Raw genomic sequence first — 23065 nt, forward strand, 5'->3', positions numbered from 1 at the left:
GTATGCCATATATGCCAGGTCCTTTGAAACAGCAAGGATTGACCGGCTCCCGGCAATCTATGAGTGAGATCATTTGATACTTGTCTTTCTCTGACTGGCTGATTTCATTTAGCATAATACTCTCCAGGTCCCTCCATGCTGTCTCAAAGGGTAAGAGATCCTTCTTTTTTACTGCTGTGTAGTATTCCATGGTATAAATGTGTACTACAGCTTTTTTATCCACTCATCTACTGATGGGCACTTGGGCTGTTTCCAGATCTTAGCTATTGTTAAATTGCACTGCTATGAACATAGGGGTGCATACATTCTTTCTGATTGGTGTTTTGGATTTCTTAGGCTATATTCCCAGGTGATTTACTGGATCAAATGGCAGTTCCATATTTAATTTTCTGAGGAAACTCCATACTGTTTTTCATGAAAATCTTAAAAGAACATCCTATATAATAAAAGCCTAATATGTTAAGTGTCCAGTCGTCCGTTCAACCAATCAAAGCATAATATGCTAATGATATGCTTTGGCTCTCAACCGCTTGCTATGATGTGCGCTGACCACCAGGGAGCAGACAGACCAGTCGACCAATCTCTATGACATGCACTGACCACCAGGGGGCAGATGCTCCGACATGTACGTTAGCATGCTGCTGGGGTCCGGCCTATCGGGACAGAGGGAGATGGGCCAGACATGTCCTGGAGCCCTCCCATGGTCCCTCCCCAGCTAGCCAACTGCCCGCATCCCTCCCCAGCCCCGATCGTGCACCGGTGAGGTCCATCAGCCTGGCCTTTGCCCTCCTGCAATCCGAGACCCCTCAGGGGATGTCGAAGAGCCAGTTTTGGCCTGATCCTGCAGGCCAGGCTGAGGGATCCCACTGGTGCACAAATTCGTGCACCGGACCTCTAGTATACTGTATTTGCTAAGGTGATATTATAAAAGTCTTTCTAGACATATTTTTACATACTTGAAAATAATGCAATTTGTTTGGCATTTATGTTTTGTTTTTCTCTAAGCCAGTAGCCTAAGTATTAGAAATTCTATAAGTGGTTATTGGGCACAAATTATATGCTGTGTTACTGTGTAGGAGAATTTTTGAGTAACCACATTTCTGGTTCTTTTTTTGTAAACTCAGATTTATTTGACAGGTGGTTATATTCTCTCAAGTTTTATTAGTGAGTGATAAAGCTCATAATACATAATATAGCTGTTATTAATTTAGGAGAGTTTTTTGTTTTTATTTTTTTAATATATTTTTACTGATTTCAGAGAGGAAAGAAGAGGGAGAGAGAAAGAAACATCAATGATGAGGGAGAATCATTGATCTGCTGCCTCCTGAACGCCCCACACTGGGATCGAGCCCACAACTGGGGCATGTGCCCTGACTGGGAATCAAACCCGACCTCAATGCTCAACCAGTGAGCCATCCTGGCCAGGCTCTTTTTTTTTTTTTTTTTTTTTTTAATCCTTACCGGAGGACATGCTTGCCGGGGGGGGGGGGGGGGGGGTGTTAGTGTGGGGGAAGGAAACATTAGTGTGAGAGAGATACATCTACCAGTTTCCTTCTATACATACGTGCCCTGACCAGGAATCAAACTGGCAACGTTCAGGTGCATGGAAAAATGCTCCAACCAACTGAACTACTCCAGTTGGGCAGATTTCTCTCATTCTTTATAATATTTACACCAAGTACAAAGTTGCTAATTATCAGATACACACACCAAAATTCTTTACATTTATTGATCTTCCAATTCTTATCTCTTTATCAATCATTAACATAGGCCTTGAAAGGAATCTAAGAACAAGCTCATTACCCTTTAATTTAATGAAATCTTAGCTTTACATAGAGTGGATTTTTAATTCCTAAATTTTTAACTGGGCCATTTTCTTTGACTTAAGTTTATATCATAAGATACCCTAGTAAGGAAGGTATTGCTAATTAATTCATTAGGACCTTGTTTACCAGCTCACTTTTTTTTTTTTTAAATATATTTTATTAATTTTTCACAGAGAGGAAGGGAGAGAGATAGAGAGTCAGAAACATCGATGAGAGAGAAACATCAACCAGCCACCTCCTGCACATCCCCCACCGGGGATGTGCCCGCAACCCAAGTACATGCCCTTGACCGGAATCGAACCTGGGACCTTTCAGTCCGCAGGCCGACGCTCTATCCACTGAGCCAAACCGGTTTCGGCCACCAGCTCACTTTTATGACTTTTATTCTGCTTATCACTAAATGTTAATCTGCTCTATTTGTATAGAGATGAACTGAAGAAGTAAACCTTAGATTGGGAGACATTTTAGCCAATATTTTTAGATGCTCCTAGTTGTAGAGCAATGTTTCTTTCATAATGGAATGATCAATGAGAACTCTGATCATGAATTTGCACACAGTTAAGCTTAATGTCTCAGAAGAAATAGTAGTGAAATCCTCTATTATCTAATCTTCAAACTCTATTTTTAAATATATTGTTATAACAGGTAATTGTTATAACGGAACCAATTACCATTAATGAATTAAAAATTATTTCACAACAATGCTGGACTTGTATAAATGTATGTATTGTAAAGCAGGGCTAAAATGATATTTAGCTTTGGGGATAGTTCGATAGAAGAGTAATTCATGTTTTTGCTACTTTCTCTACTAAAATAATTTGGTATTTTTACATACATGAAATACACCATATTCTATGGCATTTAAGGCTAGTCTCAGCAGGCCTGTCATTTCAGGGCTATTTTAGTTGTTTTCTGATTTCTATTTTATCATCTCCTTTTCTACAATCTATCACTCATGCAACTACTAAATTAATTTTTCTATAAACCTCTTTGCAGGGGTGTGTGTGTGTATGTTTGTGCATGTGTGTTTGTGTGTGTGTGTGTCTTCTTACATGAAAACTCTTCCCATTGCTTGCAAATTGCAGTTTAAATTCCTTAACCTGCTATGCAGCTAAAGTAATGATTTTGAACCTCTTTCATCTCATGGTACATAAACTACTAACATTCTGTGACACAACAAAGATATATTTTTGCTGATCTGACAAAAAATAGGTATAACTGATTAATTCACACCAGACTGCACTAGCAGGGTCACATTCTATTGTTTTAATTGAACAATCTGAGGGAAAAGAGGTCAGGTTTTGCATTTAAAAAAAATTCCTGTGGCACACCAGTGTGCCTCTTACATATAGCACACCAGTTGGAAAGAGCTGAGTTAGATCTGGGTTGTAATTCCAAGCATTACCACTTAGCTAGTATATAATTAATTAATTTGTTCAGTAAATATAGAAAACCTTTTATTTGCCTTTTACAGTGGTGCATGAGACAGACAAGGTCCCAAGCTTACATTCTAGTAGTATTTTATTTACTATCTTGGCCTCCTGTCCTTCCCATGAACACAACCGAGGATTCAGCAACTCCCTCTTACTATGTTTTCTCTCAACTACACTGCAAGCTCCTTAAAAGCAGAAACTGCATGTTAGATCTCTGTGTCTCCAGTTCTGTGAGATCATATATAAAGGGCTTTCAGTAAATTGTCATCATCATAATAAACTAGTCAACTATTTTCACTGTTAAGATTACTTGATTTTTAAAATCATTACTGATATTAACACAGATAACACTGGAACACACATTTCAGAACATTTAAAAAGATACAGTTGGCCCTTGAACAATGTGGGGGTTATGGGTGCTGACCTTCATGCAGCCGCAGATCTGTATATAACTTGACTACCCAAAAACTTAAGTGGTCTCTTGGTATCCATGGTCGGATTGGTTCCCCGACCCCCACAAATACCAAAATCCACAGATGCTCAAGTCCCCTATATAAAATGGCGTAGATCAGTGCATGCAGCCGGCCCTCAGCATCTGCGAACTCCTGTGGATCAAAAACAATACAGGTATTTATTTAAAAAAATCTGCATATAAGTGTCCCTGCATCGTTTAAGCCCATGTTGTTTAAGGGCCAACTTTTATTGTAATGGGATTTGATCTGATTGTTTTCTACTAGCTTTTTCTAGCAGTTGTTTATATATATGCATATACATATTTTTTTAGGCCTTATTGAATTTGAAGAATGTGACCCTGCTAGTGCAGTTGAAGGTAAGTTGACTAGTTGTAATGTGTGATAACTAGCTAATATCTTCTGTTTATTGAACAAATAAAGAGGGGCTGCTATCCATTGCTAGAGCTTGTTTATGGAATGATGTAAAAAATCTTAATGTGGTTTGAAGGCTTGCAGAAACTAATTTTTACTTAATAAATAAACAGGTTAGTCAAAAAGATGATTAGTGATTAGAATATATATTTTAAAAGATTAAATATAACATGCATTTTCTTCAAATATACATTGAGATTGTTTTCTCCATTGACACCCATTTTTAAACATTCTGTTGTCATAAATATGAAACTCATGTATAGTGCTTGTTCTATAGTAGGTAATATTTCAGTAATTAATGAGGTTATGCATTAATGTTAATATTAGTATCATTCAGAATGAGTAATGATTTGACTTGAGAAAGAGTCTACATATACTCTATTTAAATGGATCTTTTTCATGTTATGAAACCCAAGAGATGCCTGCTATTCTTGTCATGTTTTAGAAATCTTACTTTGTCAGCAAACTTCTATTTTTTCTAAGTCCTGTGTAAGAATTTGGAGAAATAGTTTGCTGTCATGTGTAAGTTTACTATTGAAGCAGTCAGGAGCTCTGGGGCCTAGACTTCATATGGTTACTAGCTGTTTGTGAGCAGGAATGATTTCAATTCTCTGTGCTTCAGCTTTCTTTATTGTAAAATGTAGGTAGTAAATATTACTCTGTGAGAATAAAACTGTAGTTGGTTTAAAAAATATAACATGATAAAGGTATGCCGTGGTCGGCAAACTGCGGCTCGCGAGCCACATGCGACTCTTTGGCCCCTTGAGTGTGGCTCTTCCACAAAATACCACATGTGGGCACGCACGTACAGTGGGATTGAAACTTCGTGGCCCTTGCGCAGGAGTCGGTATTTTGTGGAAGAGCTGGTATTTTGTGGACGAGCCACACTCAAGGGGCCAAAGAACCGTATGTGGCTCGCAAGCCGCAGTTTGCCGACCACTGGAGGGAGTTTGTTTTGCTTGAATGCAAGTACATTATTCTAAGACACCTGAATTCTAATCCTGGTTATAGTGTTTACTTAGTCATATAACACTGACTTAAAAAAACAAGAACAAATAATACCCTGGAGTTTCTTCACCTATAAGATGAGAAGTTAGCTTAGGTGTGCTCAAATTCTCAAAGAGGAAGCAGCTAAGCTTTAAGTGCTGAACTCCATCAACAATTTAATAGCACGACTGACCTTTAAAAATTAATTTGTCATGTAAGAAGAGGAGGAAGAACTGCCAGATTAGTCCAAACAAAAATATTTGTTTCTCATTTATGGTAAGGTCCACTCATAATATTGTTTATATTAGAGATAACATATGGATGCCATATTATAAGCTTTCCATGTTATACTATTAATGGATATGTTGAGTCATCCTTTTACTTAAAATAACACATTTATATTTTGTGACCTTCTATTTCCTTATATTTATAATAAAATCTAATATAGCAAATAATGTACTGAATTGGGGAATACTTAGAGAAGAAAAGAGAATTTCATTGATCAAGTGAATCTTCTAAAACCTTTTGGTGAATAATAGGCTATGTTATGTTAATATAAGTCTAAAGAGAATATAACTGATTTCAGTATTAGGGTTTAGCAATAGATATATTCATTTCTATCATCCAAATTTAGTATCGGCAGTTATGAGCAAATTATGTGTCTAGATACAAGATGCATTCATAAATTTAATATATCAGGATCAGTTAATGTTTCTGTAACAATACACATTTTTTAATACACATTTATTTTAAGGTATAAAACCAAGGAAAAGAAAGACTTTTGGCTTGCCAGGAATAATTAAAAAGGAAAAGGATGCAGAGTCTGTGTAAGTATAATAAATATTGTCAGAATACTTTCTTTTGTTAGAAATAATTAAGACCTTTTTTGAATTTGAAAAGTAATTCTCTTGTAAATAGCTCAAATTATATATGGCTAAGCAGCGGTTCTCAACCTGCGGGTCACGAACAATGAAAATACATCCTGCGTATCAGATATTTACATTACGATTCATAACAGTAGCAAAATTACAGTTATGAAGTAGCAATGAAAACAATTTTATGGTTGGGGGTCACCACAACATGAGGAACTGTATTAAAGGGTTGCGGCATTAGGAAGGTTGAGAACCACTGACGGGTGAAAAATACTAACTTCTAAATGTATTTGCCAGCTCCTCTGGTTTTACTTAAAAGTATTCACTTTTCTTATTTTAAAATTTAAGATGAAAACTTTAGTGTCTTATAATTGAAACTTTAAAACTACTCGTATATTATAAAATTAAGTGCATTTTTAGTTATTTTTTTAAAATATATTTTAAATGCATATTTTTAAAAAATTAAAAATGCAGAGCAAACTATGAAATCTTCTAAGTCTTGATGTGCAAGAAAAACCTATAGTCAACAAATTGATGAAAATCCTTCTAGACAATTCTAAGCATGTGAGGGACATAGCAATTATGTACAGGCCATCTTTGACCATATGGGGGCAGCCATCTTGTGTATTGGAGTGATGGTCAATTTGCATACTGGTTGTGACTAATTAGCATATCAAGGCTAATTAGCATATCCCTCTCTTGTGTTGGAGGGTCAATTTGCATACTGGTCATGACTAGTTAGCATATCTGGTGGTGACTAATTAGCATATCTGATCGTAACTAGCATACCCAGTCATGACTAATTAGCATATCTAGGCTAATTAGCATATCCCTCTCTTATTATATAGGATTATTCATTTTTAATACTCACCTGAGAAAATTTTCCTTTTCTCTTTTTGTGTGTTTTTCTTTCTTTTTCTTTTCTTTTTTTTAAAAATATATTTTATTGATTTTTTACAGAGAGGAAGGGAGAGAGATAGAGAGTTAGAAAAATTGATGAGAGAGAAACATCGATCAGCTGCCTCCTGCACATCTCCTACTGGGGATGTGCCCGAAACCAAGGTACATGCCCTTGACCGGAATCGAACCTGGGACCCTTCAGTCCGGAGGCCGATGCTCTATCCACTGAGCCAAACCGGTTTTGGCTCTTTCTTTTTTTTTTTTTTTTTAAATATATTTTATTGATTTTTTTTACAGAGAGAAAGGGAGAGAGATAGAGAGTTAGAAACATCGATGAGAGAGAAACATCAATCAGCTGCCTCCTGCACACTCTCTACTGGGGATGTGACCACAACCAAGGTACATGCCCTTGACCAGAATCGAACCTGGGACCCTTGAGTCTGCAGGCTGACGCTCTATCCACTGAGCGAAACCGGTTAGGGTGAAACCTGGGCCAAGGAAATTTTTCAATTGTTTTTAGGTAAAGTGGAAGGGAGGTAGGGGGAGAGAGAGGAGTGAGGGAGAGAAATATCTATGTGAGAGAGACACACATAGATTGGTTATCTCCTAATCATGTACCTACTGGGCCCGGGATGATCGAGTTACATGCCTTTAACTGGGAAGAGAACCCACCACCCTTTGGTGTGCAGGCCAACGCTTTAACCACTGAGCAAAACCAGCCAGGGCTATATCTATGTTTTTAAATAATTTTTCATGATGAGTAATTTCTCAGTATGATCAATAGGCCATTTGGATATTGTAATATTTTTACCAATGAGAATGCTAGAGCAGAAAATTATCCTTAAACCATTGTACCATGATTGCCTTCTTTCAACACTTCCTGGCAGAAAAAATGTTAGAATTCACTTTGCTTAAAATACCCAAGGTTCTTGGCAGAATTATTCTCATAGGCTCAGGCTTTTGAAATGCCAGCAGTTGTGGAAGAGGGTTCTGGTTAGAGTATGCTCTTCCTGGGGCTTCATCTGCAGGTCACATAGAGCCCGCTGTGAAGGCAAGCAAATGAGTGCTGTGACATAAACACCGCAGAGTTCTGCTTAAAGCCAGAGAACAAACTGTTTGGAAGTTGTACCCTTGCTTTTATATTTAAACTGTACTTTTTAAAAAAGGTAGAAAGTAGAAATGTTCTAACATCTTAATTGATTTGATTCTGTAGAGATTGAATTTATTATTACAGTGCCTTTTCTGGTGGAACATTTCCTCAGAGTATACTTAGGTTTCCTCATTTACCAATAATAAGGAAGCTCTTTTTAAAAATTTGCGATTTTAAGTGGATATAAAGACATGAGATTTGTATTTACCCTGTCCCTTTGGTGCTTCAGTTTGGATTAAGAGCTGTGTAGTCATTCCACACTGTTTTCATTTATTCAGTATATTCCATTATATCTTCCTGTAACAAAAATTTTTAATTTGTAGATTTTTCTGATTGTGCTTAGTCTTTGGTTAGATAGAGATTGCTTATCCTATATGTTAATTTAGTGCTTTTTATTGTTCATTTGGCTCTTAAGGTGTACTTAATGCCTATATTTTCAGTCTGTTAAAGTGGCACATCTTGATGTAATGTGCATTATCTGTCTCAAACCCAAGAATATGTAACTAATCCAAATGCCCTTTAAATATGCACTCTAATTTTTATTTATGAATTTTTAAAGAATGCATGCATAGAACTTTTTCTAATCTTATTCCTCATGACTTCACTGTCTTTAATTTTACATTATAGGTTAATTGAGAAGGTTGTTTTTTATGTTTAGTTTTATATTTAAAGTAATAGTTTTTGCTTATTTATATCCAAAGTCATATTTGTTTATCAGTTAAATCATAAAATACCAGTTCTGAACTACATATTACGTTAGACTAGAACAGTGATGGCGAACCTTTTGAGCTCGGCGTGTCAGCATTTTGAAAAACCCTAACTTAACTCTGGTGCCATGTCACATATAGAAATTTTTTGATATTTGCAATCATAGTAAAACAAAGACATATATTTTTTATATATATTTTATTGATTTTTTTACAGAGAGGAAGGGAGAGGGATAGAGAGTTAGAAACATCGATCAGCTGCCTCCTGAACACCCCCTACTGGGTATGTGCCCGCAGCCAAGGTACATGCCCTTGACCAGAACTGAACCTGGGACCCTTCAGTCCGCAGGCCGACGCTCTATCTACTGAGCCAAACTGGTTAGGGCAAAGACTTATATTTTTGATATTTATTTTATATATTTAAGTGCCATTTAACAAAGAAAAATCAACCAAAAAAATGAGTTCATGTGTCACCTCTGACACGCATGTCATAGGTTCGCCATCACTAGACTAGAAAGTTAATGAAGTCTAACCACTCACTTAACAAATTTGGAGAAAAGTCGTTTTGAAACCTTTTATATAGACTAATTTATAGAAAGTACTGCACTTGGAAATGTCAGTTTTGAAAGTATAGACTTTAAAAAAAGTTTTAAAATTTTATTTTAAAATGTTTTTTTACCATTTTTCTTCTTCCCTCCTCTTCCTCCTCCTCCCTCCTCCCTCCTCCTTCCTCCTCCTTCTCTTTCCTCCTCTTCTCCTTCCTCCTCCTTCATCCTCTTCTTCTTCTCTCCCTCCTCCTCCCTTCCCTCCCTCCCTCCCTCCCTCCCTTTCTTCTTCTTCTTTTTCTTCTTCTCCTCCTCCTCCTCCTCCTCCCTCCTCCTCCTTCTTCCTCTCTCCCTCCTCCTCCCTTCCCCCCTCCCCTCCTCCTCCCTCCCTCCTCCTCCTCCTCCTCCCTCCCTCCCTCCCTCCCTCCCTCCTCCTCCTCCTCCTCCTCCTCTCCCCCCCCCTTTTTTTTTTTTTGCATTTTCTCTCCCTGAAGAATTAAATACCACTAGAAATCTTTGTAGGACTGACAGCTTCCTTGATATAATTCATGTGTATGTTCAAGGAAAAGAAGTACTTTTTAAAGTAGTTTTAAAAACACTTGTGTTGTTTTATTTTGTCATGGATTATGGGTACAGAAATGCCTTCTTTTGAATTTAAAAATCATTTTTAAACATCATTTTTAAAAATCTTCATGAAATAATTTCTCTAAGTATTTTTGTAGCGTTTAAATAAAAGTTATGCTTAAATACCAAGCTAGACACTTTTAATATTGCATTATTTTCAGATAGTTCTGATAGCTTAATGTTTCTAATACTTCGTTTGTTTTAATAGGGAATGCCCAGATGCAGATTCACTTGTAAGTAGATTTTTACTTTGATATAAACAATTTAAATGAGCCTTTTTTTTTAAATTAGGAAATACCCAGCATATTTGGGTTGAGTTGTTTACAAATCTTTTCAAGAAAAATAATAATCATGTTATTGTAAATCCACTATTAAAATTATTTTACAGATGCATATTTGGCTTTATATTGCCAGATGCTTTCCTGTTAAATTGAAGGTGTTTCTAATTACCTTTAAAAAATGGTCATTTTACTTTTAAAATTGGAGTAGTAGCATAGCATATTGCTTTTTGGGGGGGAAGTATGTCAGATCTCAAATCTTTATTTTTAAATATGGTGCTGTTATTAATTTATTCTTAGATCTCTTAAAAATAGTACTTTATCTGTTCATGTATTTAAGTTTTATTTAAGAGATTGATTTTAGAAAAAATAACCATGGTTCGTATTTTCCTGTGCTTTTTATTTTGTTTGTTTTTTTAAATTTGTTTTTCTTACATATTTCTTTATATATAATTAAAGAAGATATCAGATGGAGCTCCCTGTGGTTACAGTGGAAGAGTAGACTTACCAAATGGTATATGTAGTATGTAAACAGCACATTTTTTGAATTGCTCTTTAAACACTGGTTATGTGAAGTGTAGTAGAGCCAAGTTTTCTATCTCCTCTGCTTATTGTTTTTGCTTGCATAACTATTATTTCTTTTGGCCCCAAAACAGTTTGATCTGTTACAGCATAATGATATATCAAAAATAAATAACTAGATATTTTGTGAAACACTGTGTTTTATATTAAGATAAAATTAGTATTTTGTTTCATATTTCAACTTTAAAATAAGAAAACTATCATTTGTTAATAAATTTATAGTGAAAATAATGAAATAGACTCCTAATGAGCTCTAGGAATCATTAGTGTTTTTAGTTATAACATTTACCTTACCACTTACTTACCTATTTTGATAACCTTGATTTATTAATTAATGGAAAAGCCAGCAGATGTTTGACATTTACTTTTATTTTTAAAAAATATATTTATTGATTTTTAGAGAGGAAGGAAGAGGGAGAGAGAGACAGAAACATCAATGATAAGAGAGAATCATTGATTGGCTGCCTCCTGCACGCCCCCTACTGGGGATCAAGCCCACAACCCAGGCATGTGCCCTTGACCGGAATCGAACCTGGGACCCTTCAGTCCGCAGGCCGACGCTCCATCCACTGACCAAACTGACTAGGGCTGACATTTACTTTTAGTACTCACACATTTTATTTCTGAATTAATTATGTATAGTATTTGTTTGATGATTGCAACATTGCATGAAATCCTTTAGTACTTAATGTTTTATTTTATATATATTCCCTTAAAACATTTTTAATTCTCTTAACTCATTGATTCTATTCTATAATGATCACTATGAACCAGTTTTGAACTTTAGTCAGTACTTACCTGGAATTAGAAAAGGACTTTTAAAGAGGACACAAAATTATTATGCCATATAAGAAATGATTGATAAATTTGATTGTGTAGAAATAAAAAAACTTAAAAAATTAGAAAAAATACATCATAGGATTTGAATAACTAAAGATAAATTGACAGAATGTATTTGCAAGACATGTAACCAGGGGCTAATTACTTTCCATTGTAAAGTTTTTATACAAATCCATATAAAAGGTAGGCAAGCACCCAGTAGAAAAAGGGCATTAAGTAAAAACAGGCAATTTTCATAAGACGGAATAAAAATGGTGAGTAAACATAAGAAATGTTCAAAATAGTAGCCTCATTTTGATGTAAATTAGAATGAGATTACTGTGTTCACTATCATGTTGGCCAAAATAGGAATGCATTGGTGGTATCTCCCCGAATAAGAAATACATGTTCTTTTGACCTTGTAATTCTACTGCTATGAATTTACTGTTATCACTATGTTGACAAACTTATATGTGATTACTCAAGATATGCGTAAAAAGAGGGGGATGTGCCCTAGCCAGTTTGGCTCAGTGGATAGTGTGTCGGCCTGGGGACTGAAGGGTCCCTGGTTCGATTCCAGTCAAGGGCGCACATGCCTGGGTTGCAGGCTCGATCCCCAGTAGGGGGTGTGCAAGAGGCAACCGGTTAATGATGTTTGATCATTGATGTTTCTATCTCTCTTTCCCTCTCCCTTCCTCTCTGAAATTAATAAAAAAAATACATTTTAAAAAAAGAGGGGGAGAGATAGAGGTAGAGATAATTGTTTATATTAGAAAAAAGGGGAAACAAATATACATCTGTCAAGATGGAACTGGTTAAATATATTATTAAACATTCACTTGATGAAGTAACATATTATAGTTACCTTGCTCTGTGTCTGCTGACATGGAAAGAGCTTACTACATAAATAAAAGCAAGTATGAACTTTTAAGTAATTGCTGTTTTAAAAATATGAATGTGTGGGTACAGAAGTCCCTCCCATCCATGATTTTGCTTTCTGCGGTTTGAGTTATGCAGTCAGTTGCAGTCAGAAAATAATGGAAAAATCCAGAAATAAACAATTGATAAGTTTTCAATTGCGTGCCATTTGGAGTAGTGTGATGAAATCTCATGCTGTCCTGCTCCTTCCCACTTGAGATTTGAATCATCCCTTTGTCCAGCATATCTACATTGTACACGCTGTTCATCCTTTAGTCTTGGTTGTTATCAGTTTGTAGCTGTCTTGTTTATCAGTTTGACTGTCATAGTATCACTGTGCTTGTGTTCAAGTAATCCTTATTTTACTTAGTAATGCCACATTCACATAACTTTTATTGCAGTATATTTTTATAATTGTTATATCTTATTATTGTTAATCTCTTACTTTGCCTAATATATAAATTAAACTTTATCATAGTTGTGTATGCATAGGAAAAAATGTGTACATAGTATTTGGTACTATCTATGGTTTCAGGCACCCACTGGGGGTCTTGGGATGTACCCCCTAAGTTTTTTTTTGGTGGGGGGCTAGTGTATATGTGTTCTCTTTATAAAAGAGAATGAGTTACAAGACAACTTAATTGTGATTATCTTTGGGGAGAAGGGTTACAGTGGTGCTGAGCAGGGAAAGGAGGCTTTCTTTTTTGTTGTTTTCTATTATTTACAGCTAGTCTTACTAATTAGTAAAAATATTAGTAGGCTACCTTGGAAGGGAAATTGTTTATTTTCTTTTTGGTTTAATGTCTATATAATTTAAAAAATTATTTTGAGGTCCTGTGTATTTTGAAAGTTTACCAAGTAAGTGTGACTTGCTTTTATTTTGGTTTTGTCCAATTCCCCCATTTCAGACAGAGATTGAGAAACATTCCATTGACTTGTGAGCTCTATCCAAATATATATAAATGTATTTTTTTAAAAAAAATTTTTATTGATTTTTAGAGTGAGAGGAAAGGAGAGAGGTAGAGAGATAGAAACATCGATGAGAGATCCTACATGCCCCATTGGGGATTGACTCCACAACCCCAGGCATGTGCCTTGACCAGGAATTGAACCGGTGACCTCTTGGTTCATGGGTTGACACTCTACCACTGAGGCACACCGGCCAGGCCCAATATATATTTTTAAATCATTACCACTATCAACAATCCACCAAAACTACCTTTAAGATTAGTGAGGGAAATAAACTGCTCTTTTCTTCTTCATACTGCTTTTGACTTAGTGCTTTGCCTAAGCATTGTTGGGCCCTAATAGAGAAATTACGGTTGAACGGACCAAAGTGCAGACAAGGAAACTGTTAGGTTGTTGTTTTTTTGTAATGTATTGGGGTGCAAAACATAGAGGTTTTAAATGTACAACTCAAAAAAAAAAATCACCTGCAAATCCCAGATAGAAGAACCTCTGGGAAATTAAAATATCTGGTATGTTTTTAGGGTACTTGGGATTAGGAATAAAGTATTTTGGGAAAAATATTTATTTTGTTTTCTAATGAATCTACTTTTGGCCACGTTTATTTTTAAAGTATTTTTAACTGTTATTTGCATATTAGCAAGCAATATGTAGAAATAAATAAAGTGCTCTATTTTTAGGGTCATAACTACATCACTGGTCATATTTTTATCTATGTAATCTGCTCTTTATCCTATATTAGATTTTTTACTTCTAGAGTTTAATCTAGCCTGTTAACTCACTACTGGCTACATCAGAGTGTTGATTCTGCTTTTAGTTCTCCTTGATCTTGTGCTATGCCTGACTCAGATTAGCAATCCTTTATATTCCTCTTGCTGAGGTTTTAGCAAGTGATTGGAGAAAGAATGGCAAACTTTACCAATTGAAGGATGTTGGCTGCCCAATAATATCTGATATCCTGGCATTTCTTGACAGTCTCTTTTTTTCCATTTTAAAAACTTTTATTTTGAAATCGCTTCTAATTTACAAAAAAAATGCAAGATTAAAATAGTACAAAGAACACTTGTGTATCTTTAACTTTTTACTAATTTGTTTTAACATTTGCATTCTCCCCACGTATGTACATGTTTATGAATGTGAATATATTTTTCTGAAAGTAGCAATGTTCTCTTACCTAATTACAAGAGCATACTCACTCCCTTCTGTATTCCTTCTACTCCATTGCTCTGCCTTGTAGATGACCAACTTTGTGTTTTGATTTATCCTTCCAGTGATTTTTAAAAAAAAATAAAGATTAGCTGATAGGCATGTTTTTTATTTTTCCTTTTTCTTACTTAGAAGATACTATACTATATATTCTTTCATACTTTTTTTTTTTAATCCTCACCCAAGGTGTGAGGATATTTTTTCCATTGATTTTTAGAGAGTGGAAGTGGGTGGGGGGAGAGAAACATCAATTGACCTGAGGGCAGGAGTGTGTGGGGTGGGGGTTAAGAGGGGGAGAAGGATGGGACCTGCAACCCACATATGTGCCCTTGACTGGAATCTAACCTGCGGCCCTCCAGTGCGCAGTCTGACACTCTGACCACTGAGCAACCATTGCCAGGGCTCTCTTTTTAAATAGCTGTACTGTTTTGTGTCTGTACCACAGTTTATTCAACTATGCTTTCCAGTAATATTTGAGGTATAATCTTGATGAATAATTTTGTTGCATATGTATTTTTAAATAGTTGGGGGTGTATCTTTGGGGAAAATTCCTTGAAGTGGATTTCCTGGGTGGAAGATTAAGCACATATGTATTTTTGTTAGATATTATTAAATTTTTCTTTATAGAGGTTGCAATACATTAAGTACTCCATGTTGTTGATAGGTTCTGCGACCTTAAGTGAAACTATATAACTAAATCAATTTCACCATAGGCTAATTGATATAAACAAGAGTTAAGTTCCCATGGCATCTAGTCATTGTTAAAACAAAATGACCTTATTCAAGGACCTGCAGTATTTTGTATTTATAACAGTGAAATATAAGAGTACATTTCCCCCACAGCTTTGCCAACAGTTTTGAAATTCAAAATTCAAGCTTTTGAATTTTTGCCAGTCTCATAAGAGAATAGTATTTTAATGTAGCTTTACTTTTCTTGATAGTCTTTTCTTTCTATTTTTTGTTGTCTATTTTTCCATTAACTTAAGCTGTCAGTCCTCTGATTTAATCATTTCCCTTCCCCAGACACAGTCTTGTGCTTTTATTTTCTTACTTTGAAAATTTGGGTGAATAATGGTTGTCTACAGAACTGCTAGCATTTCTACCTGAACACCTGTTCGATTCCTTTCAGTGTTTCTCCTGTTCATTTTGCAATGCTTTTCTATTTCAGACATCTGAAGCATGGAGTATGATTTGAAGCTAATTAAAAAGAATAATTTCCCCAGAGTATTAGAATTTTGTTAACCTATTGACATTTGATATATGATAGTAATAGTTAAGACTATTTTGCTAATCCTGTATAATAAAAGCCTAATATGCAAATTGCCCTTTTGACTGGGAGTTTGACCTGGGCGCGGGGCCTGCGGCGGCAGGGGGAAGGGAGGCCCCCCTGGCTGGCAGCGACAGGCAGCCAGGGCAAGGGAGGTGCCCTGGCCGGCAGCTAGCAGCCTCTAGGGACCCTACCTGTGCATGAATTTTGTGCACTGGGCCTCTAGTCTCTAATAATATTTTTGTAGTTGGAGCCATCATTACAGAGTTTTCTTTTTCTTCTTTCCATAGAACATTCCTGATGTAGATGAAGAAGGCTATAGTATAAAACCAGAAGCAAATCAGAATGATATCCTTTTAACATTTGGATATTTTTAATGGCATATAAGTAGACAGTCAAAATAATCTATTTAATAAACAGTCTTCAAATTTTTAATTATAATAAAATGACTCCATATTCTTCATTTGACATGTTTTTATTAACAAAAGTTAGTTGTTATATTTCTGTTAAAGTCTATCTTATCTCAAAGGTTTTTGTTACTTTTTTAAATATGTAAACAACTGGTTTTGCATTAAGACAATTTAAAAACTAAATTTTTTAACTGATACTCACATACCAAAGAGAACCATTTCTACTCATCTAGTGATTCTGATTCTGAAGATGAAGAACCAAAGAAGTATCGGATAGAAATTAAACCTATGCATCCAAATAACTCACATCATACAATGGCTTCCTTGGATGAATTAAAAGTATCTATAGGAAATATAACGCTCTCTCCAGCAATATCTGTAAGTAAGAAAATGAGCAAGTTTATACTTAAATAGAAGTCTTTCTTTTTTAATTCCTTGTCTACCTGCATTTGGTTAATTTTAGGAATAATAAAAAGTAAAACATCACTTAGCAGTATTTAAGCATGTTGGATGAGGAAATATTTAATGTATATATATTTTCTTTTTATTCAGCTTTATTGAGGAATATAGTCTATAATTTTTATACAGTCAAATGAACTGAGTTTGGCTTAGTTTGACTTCCTTTTGAAAGTGTATTACAAAGGAAGCAAAAATGTAGAAAATCCACTATTTCTGCCATTTGTTTTATTTTATAAATACTGCTGTATGTCTCAGGCAGAATTTTGTGAACTAGCAGTATTAATCTTTTCCTCATCGAATTTTAAAGTTTTTGTCCATGTTTTGTAAACTTTATGTGGAAGGGAATTTTGTAAAAATGAATTTAAAGATTAAACGATCTCTTTGCATTTTTTTGTTTGTCACTGTAACATTTGTTTTCTATACTTTTCATAGAAGAAAAGGGAAAGATAAGAATTTTTTTTAAAAAAGAATTTTTCGTTATAATTAATTTCTCAGTTCTAAGATATCAAACCTTAATAGCTTTTGAGGGAGAAAAAAATATAATACATCTTTCCATTGATGTCTTACTCTAAATTTAAAAATGTTAAACTATGGGGGGGAAGCATGTGTTGTTGTTTTTTTAGTATATTTGTAGTTATTCATAATTGATTTTAATCTGTTCATCTTGATAATAGAATAAAAGTTCTCACTATTTCATTTTGTTATTTAATTATATATTTTAAGTAGTCTGTATGCATTCATTTGGATAAAAGTTTTTTTTCTCTCATTCACTTTTAGAATTTAATTTTAGAACCTTTTTTCCCAACAAAAAGACAGATTTCTGAAGTGAAGTTTTATTCTACCATTACTAGTGAACATTAAGATTAATGCCAAAGTTAAATTATGATATATATCTGAAGTAGAAAGTGTGAAACCATTCAACATTTTTTAAAATATATTTTTATTGATTTCAGAGAGGAAGGGAGAGGGAGAGAGAGAGATAGAAACATCAATGATAAGAGAGAATCATTGATCAGCTGCCTCCTGCACGCCCCACACTGGGGATACAGCCTGTAACGTAGGCATATGCCCTTGACCAGAATTGAAGCCGGGACCCTTCAGTCTGCAGGCCAACGCTCTATCCACTGAGCCAAACCGGCTAGAGCAACTATTAAAAATTTTTATTCTGTAAGAGCATAACTGATTTAAAATACATATGTAAATAAATCAACTAAAAGCCTAGAGAAATATGTATCAAAATGTTAAGCATCTATTGCTGAGTTGTGAGTTCATTGATGGTTTTAATTTACTCTTTTGTGCTCTTCTTTCTTTTATATCTGTTAAAAAACTGTGAGCACATTAATTTCATTCTCAGAAAATAATCATCATAAAGTTTTTAATTATTAATATGGTTTGTGAAAAGAAGATATTGTGAGTATATTTTTTTGCCCAGTTTGCTTATTTAGCCTAAGTATTTCCCTCTACCCCCCAAACAGTGTATGTGTTTTAAATTGTATAAGTTTCAAGTATGCTTCAGAAAGGAATAGACAAATTATTAGAGTTGGAAAATAGGATTTTTAAATTCTAAAATGATTCTTTTTTTTTTTCTTTCCATGTACTACTAGAGACACAGCCCAGTAAGTGCAAGATTTTATGTTTTTATCTATTGACTTTAAAAAAAAGCACAGCACCATTGTAATGTTTGAACATTGATTTTCAAAATATGTGTTAAATTTTTTAAGTTAGCAAGTCATAAGTTGTTTTAGATATTTAGTCTAATATTTAAAAATATTTTATTGAATGTTAAAAGTAAATGTATTATTTTTTTTACTACAAAACAAAAACTACTGAAAGTTTTTCTGTATATCTTTTTATGTAAATACAGTTTACAATTGAGCAGATATACTAAAAACAACTTAAAATTTAGGTTCCCAGAATTAACATTTTACGAAATATTTCATTGCCAAATTAAATTATTTATTTAATGGCACTTGGTTTTTTCATTTCTGTTTTAGGTGCAGATGAATCGGAATTCGTCTAGTAAGTTTGACATTTTAAGTTGGTTATTTTATTTCTATTAAAATTTATCAGGCAATTTACTAAGCTTGTAGCCTTTTTAGCCTTATATATGTAGTTACAGAAATAGTCCTTTCTCATCATGAGCCTTCACAACAGACTAAGAGGATACTTATTTTATAACAGAAGACAATTTATCTCTTTTAGCTTTGAGACATGTCATAAACTTTAATACCTGACTACAATATAATTTTATATATATATTATTGATTTCAGAGAGGAAGGGAGAGAGATGGAGAGATAGAAACATCAATGATGAGAGAGAATCATTGATTGTCTGACTCCTTGCACGTCCCCTACTGAGGGTGGATTGAGCCCGCAACCAGGGCATGTGCCCTTGGCCGGAATCAAACCTGGGACCCTTTAGTCTTCAGGCCAACACTCTATCCACTAAGCCAAACCAACTAGGGCAATGTTTTTTAGAAATCAGCAAAGCTAGAGAGTAGCTTCTGATTAAAAAGGTTAAACTGTTTAATTGGTATAACACTCCCTCTTGAGCTGGAAGGCCTTTATGAGTAATCTGTAGTTTAACCTATTTTTCAGTCAGATCACAATTGCAATTTCTATTACATGGTTTTTAGGATAGCACTTTATATTAAAAACATTTTGGGGGTGTTAATACCTTGTGCAGAATCATGCATAAAAATAAGGGTTGTGGGGAAGAGTTTGGGCAGCACAATCAAAAGCTATGCAATTTTGTAAACAATGCTTAATCAGCATCAATCCTAATAAAAATTCTAGCTCAATTAAAAATATCCACTAAATTTATAATAAATACTAAACAAAAAGGATTTTTTAAAAAACGGTGAGTAACTTGATGATAGGGGATTTGAAGAAAATGAGGATAAAAGGAGACTGTCGACTTACAAAGATGAGGGCAGTTTGCAAAAAGATGGAGAACAGCAGCACAATAAGCACTTTGAGGCAAAACAAACTCTAAACTGAGCCAAATGGGAGAAGGTGGTGTGAATGGCATCACGTACAGTGAGGTGTTCCTCATGGTTTGTTGCAGTTACCCATGTCGATATAGTTTGTAATCTCCAGCTATTGCTTAATGATGCAAAACATTGAGGTGCACTGAAGGTTTCTTATGAACCAACATGACTTTTGCATTACTGATGCCTTTCCCCTATGTATTAGTTCCTTATGAAATGATTCATGTTACAAAGGTAGCAAAACTAACTGTCTTACAGAGATTTTTGCTATAGATTGTTATACAAATTTTAATTTTTAAAAATAGGATTTTTTTCAAGAGTTGGTAACTACTTTTGGCCAGTAAAATAATCACTAATGATATTCTTAGAATTTGAAAAATGCTTTCATGATCCATCAATTAAAATTCTTGAGTGATACTTACATAAGTATTTAAACATTTGTTCTAATTTTTCAAGTTGCAGCCCATATTTTTCTTTTCAACAGCCATTTTATTTTAATAAATACGAGAAGTCAGTTGATTTGACTTGTCATTTTTTATGAAAGATATTAGAAGAAATAAAGATTTAGCAGAAACTCTAAATCTTATTATTTTAATAGTCTTTACAGTAGAAAACTTGTTAGAGGTTTATTTTTTCTTTTTCTAATTGTTTATATTTGTTATTAATTCCAGAATTTTTAAATTGTTTATTGTAATGAGATAATTTTTAATAGGTGAAGAGTTAACAAAATCGAAATCATCTGCTTCATCCAATGAGTAAGTCCCATGTTTAAATTTTTAAAAAAATCTTTATTTTTTTTAGAGCAATTTTAGGTTCACAGCAAAATTGAGTGAAAGGTACAGAGTTTTTGCATATACCCTGCCCCCACATATGCTCAGCTTCCCCCATCAGAGTAGCACATTTGTTATAATTAATGAACCTACATTGACACATCATTATTACCCGAAGTCCATGGTTTACACTAAAGTTTACTCTTGGTTATACATCCTGCAAGTTTTGACAAATGGATGATAATATGTCCACCATTGTAGTAGTAGTCAGAATAGTATGACTACCCTAAAAGTCCTCTATTTCTTCCACCTTTTTATTCTTTCCTCCCCACTACCTTTAAAGTATCCTTTGTCCTGTTTTCTAGAATTTTATTATCTCTTCAGTTTTAATTCCAGTAGGGTGTTATGAATTACCCTGTTTCCTAAGCTGTCAGATGCCATGTGGAGTTTTTCATTGTTTTAATTATTTCTCATTTGACAATATTTTTTATAATAATGTAAAAAATCCATTCAACTGTATTTTGCCTTGATGGCTTTATTGCTTCTAAATAATTGATAGTATTCCAAGTTCATACATACCTGTATTTCAACTAGTTATTCTCATGAAAAATTTCTTACTTTTTCCCTTCAATTTTGGCTGTGACCTTGTAAAACAGACTGTATACTGCATGAGCTTCAGAGTGAGGAAGTGTCTCAAGTTGAAAAAGGAGAGGCTAGAAGGAATGTTGCCAGCTGTTAAAAAGAAAAAATAATTTAGGCCAATGTGGCATGGGTCTTTTTTCACTTCTGTATCTATCAATAAGAATACTTTGTTTTAATGTTTTCTGCATGATTAAAAGTTAAATAATAAATGGATAGTTTAAAATTATACTTTTCAAGCTAAGCACTAGTTTTATAAGTTTTTAAACTCTGTTTTTAGGAATCATATGCAATTGTAATTCTAGGCTTTATCATGCAAGATGTAGTGTGTCCATGTAGGTGCATGTTGAGATACAAGATATGTGGCTATAGATCATTGTAATGTTTTTATTATGTAGTGGATATGTTTTCTAAGATTTTAAAAGATATTTAAGAAAATAATGGCAGTTTGATACATTAAAATATTGTTTTATGGGGATTACTCTCTTTTTTTACACTTTAAATACATACAATTTTAATGTCAAGTGTACCTCAATAAAGCTGGAAAAAATTTAAAAAGGAGATAGTGGCTAAGGTGGGCTGCTTCAAGACTAGAGGCTATCCTATCCTATATATAATAAAAGGCTAATATGCAAATCGACCGAATGGCGGAACAACCGGTCGCTATGATGTGCACTGACCACCAGGGCAGATGCTCAAAGCTGGAGCTTCCTCCTGGTGGTCAGTGTTGCTCCCACAGGAGGTGCACCACTCAGCCAGAAACTGGGCTCACGGCTAGTGAGCACAGTGGGGAATGGGCCTAAGCTGTCAGTCGGAGATCCCCCGAGGGCTCCCAGACTGCGAGAGGGCGCAGGCTGGGCTAAGGGGACCCCCCAACCCTGAGTGCCTGAATTTCATGCACCAGGCTTCTAGTATTTATATAAAAGTTTGTATTAAAGTAAAGAGCCAGGTGTTGAATCCAGAGAGTAACCAGTACAGTGCATTGATTCCAAGAGGTCAGTGGAAGAAAACTTTGGTTATGCAGCACATAGGTTTTTGAAACTAGGATGTCGATTTCCTTGATGATTTTGTCATTGGCTTGGTTATGTCTCAGAAAGGCAGGTCTGCCCCAGATACTTCACCAGACTGCTTTAGTGTCTCAGGCAGTGGCTTGTCCAAGGGAGAAACCCTGCCCTTGCATGATCTACTGCAGTGATAAGATCTTTGAAGTTTATATCAAGTGTTGGGTTTACTTAATGTACATGAGCAATACTTTTTAAAAAACCCTTTCCTCTTTTTCTTTGAAAATAAAGTATGATCTTACAAAATTTCTAATTTCATATCACTTAAGACCTGGCATTGTTATAGAATTAAGTAGCTGTGTGTCCTTAAGCAGGTTGTTTAGAGACTCAATGCTGCTTTTTTCATTTGTAAAGCTGAAATCATTATATCCATTCTGACAGCCCCTAAGATTGTTAAGAGTATAACAAGGTGCAATTGGTGGGGATTAATCTTCTATCTCTTCCTATCATCTTCACACAATAGATCCTGCTTATAATGGTTAACAAATTGGTTTATTACATTTTTTAAGTTTCTTCACATATTCCAGTGGCAGAACATTCAACTTTTTAATCATATATGTTGAACTATTATAATTCTGCAAAATGATAGTGACTAAATTTTATATTAATAAAATATTCCTTTATTAAAATCTTTATTTTAAAAATATTATGGTAGGAAAGGAACCAGTGATTTACTTGCTTGGGATCCCCTGTTTGGTGGACTTTCTCTTGATTCATCTTCAGCTTCACTAACTTCATCATCATCAGGTAAATATATATATACATACATATA

At 34.6% G+C, this 23065-nt stretch overlaps 1 protein-coding gene across 1 annotated transcript in view; it reads left to right on the top strand.

The window, feature by feature from the left end:
- Positions 1 to 23065, top strand: part of FCHO2 (FCH and mu domain containing endocytic adaptor 2) — a 118122-nt gene that overhangs the window by 65076 nt on the left and 29981 nt on the right. Inside the window, exons 9-17 of the mRNA XM_081090047.1 lie at positions 4044 to 4088; positions 5885 to 5957; positions 10137 to 10161; positions 16255 to 16312; positions 16577 to 16752; positions 18438 to 18449; positions 18828 to 18852; positions 20536 to 20578; positions 22949 to 23040. Of these exons, the coding sequence (XP_080946173.1) occupies positions 4044 to 4088; positions 5885 to 5957; positions 10137 to 10161; positions 16255 to 16312; positions 16577 to 16752; positions 18438 to 18449; positions 18828 to 18852; positions 20536 to 20578; positions 22949 to 23040 (549 nt within the window). The remainder of the gene's footprint in view (positions 1 to 4043; positions 4089 to 5884; positions 5958 to 10136; positions 10162 to 16254; positions 16313 to 16576; positions 16753 to 18437; positions 18450 to 18827; positions 18853 to 20535; positions 20579 to 22948; positions 23041 to 23065) is intronic.

This window comes from Myotis nattereri, assembly GCF_964212035.1.
Source record: "Myotis nattereri genome assembly, chromosome: 4".
Lineage (NCBI taxonomy): Eukaryota > Metazoa > Chordata > Mammalia > Chiroptera > Vespertilionidae > Myotis > Myotis nattereri.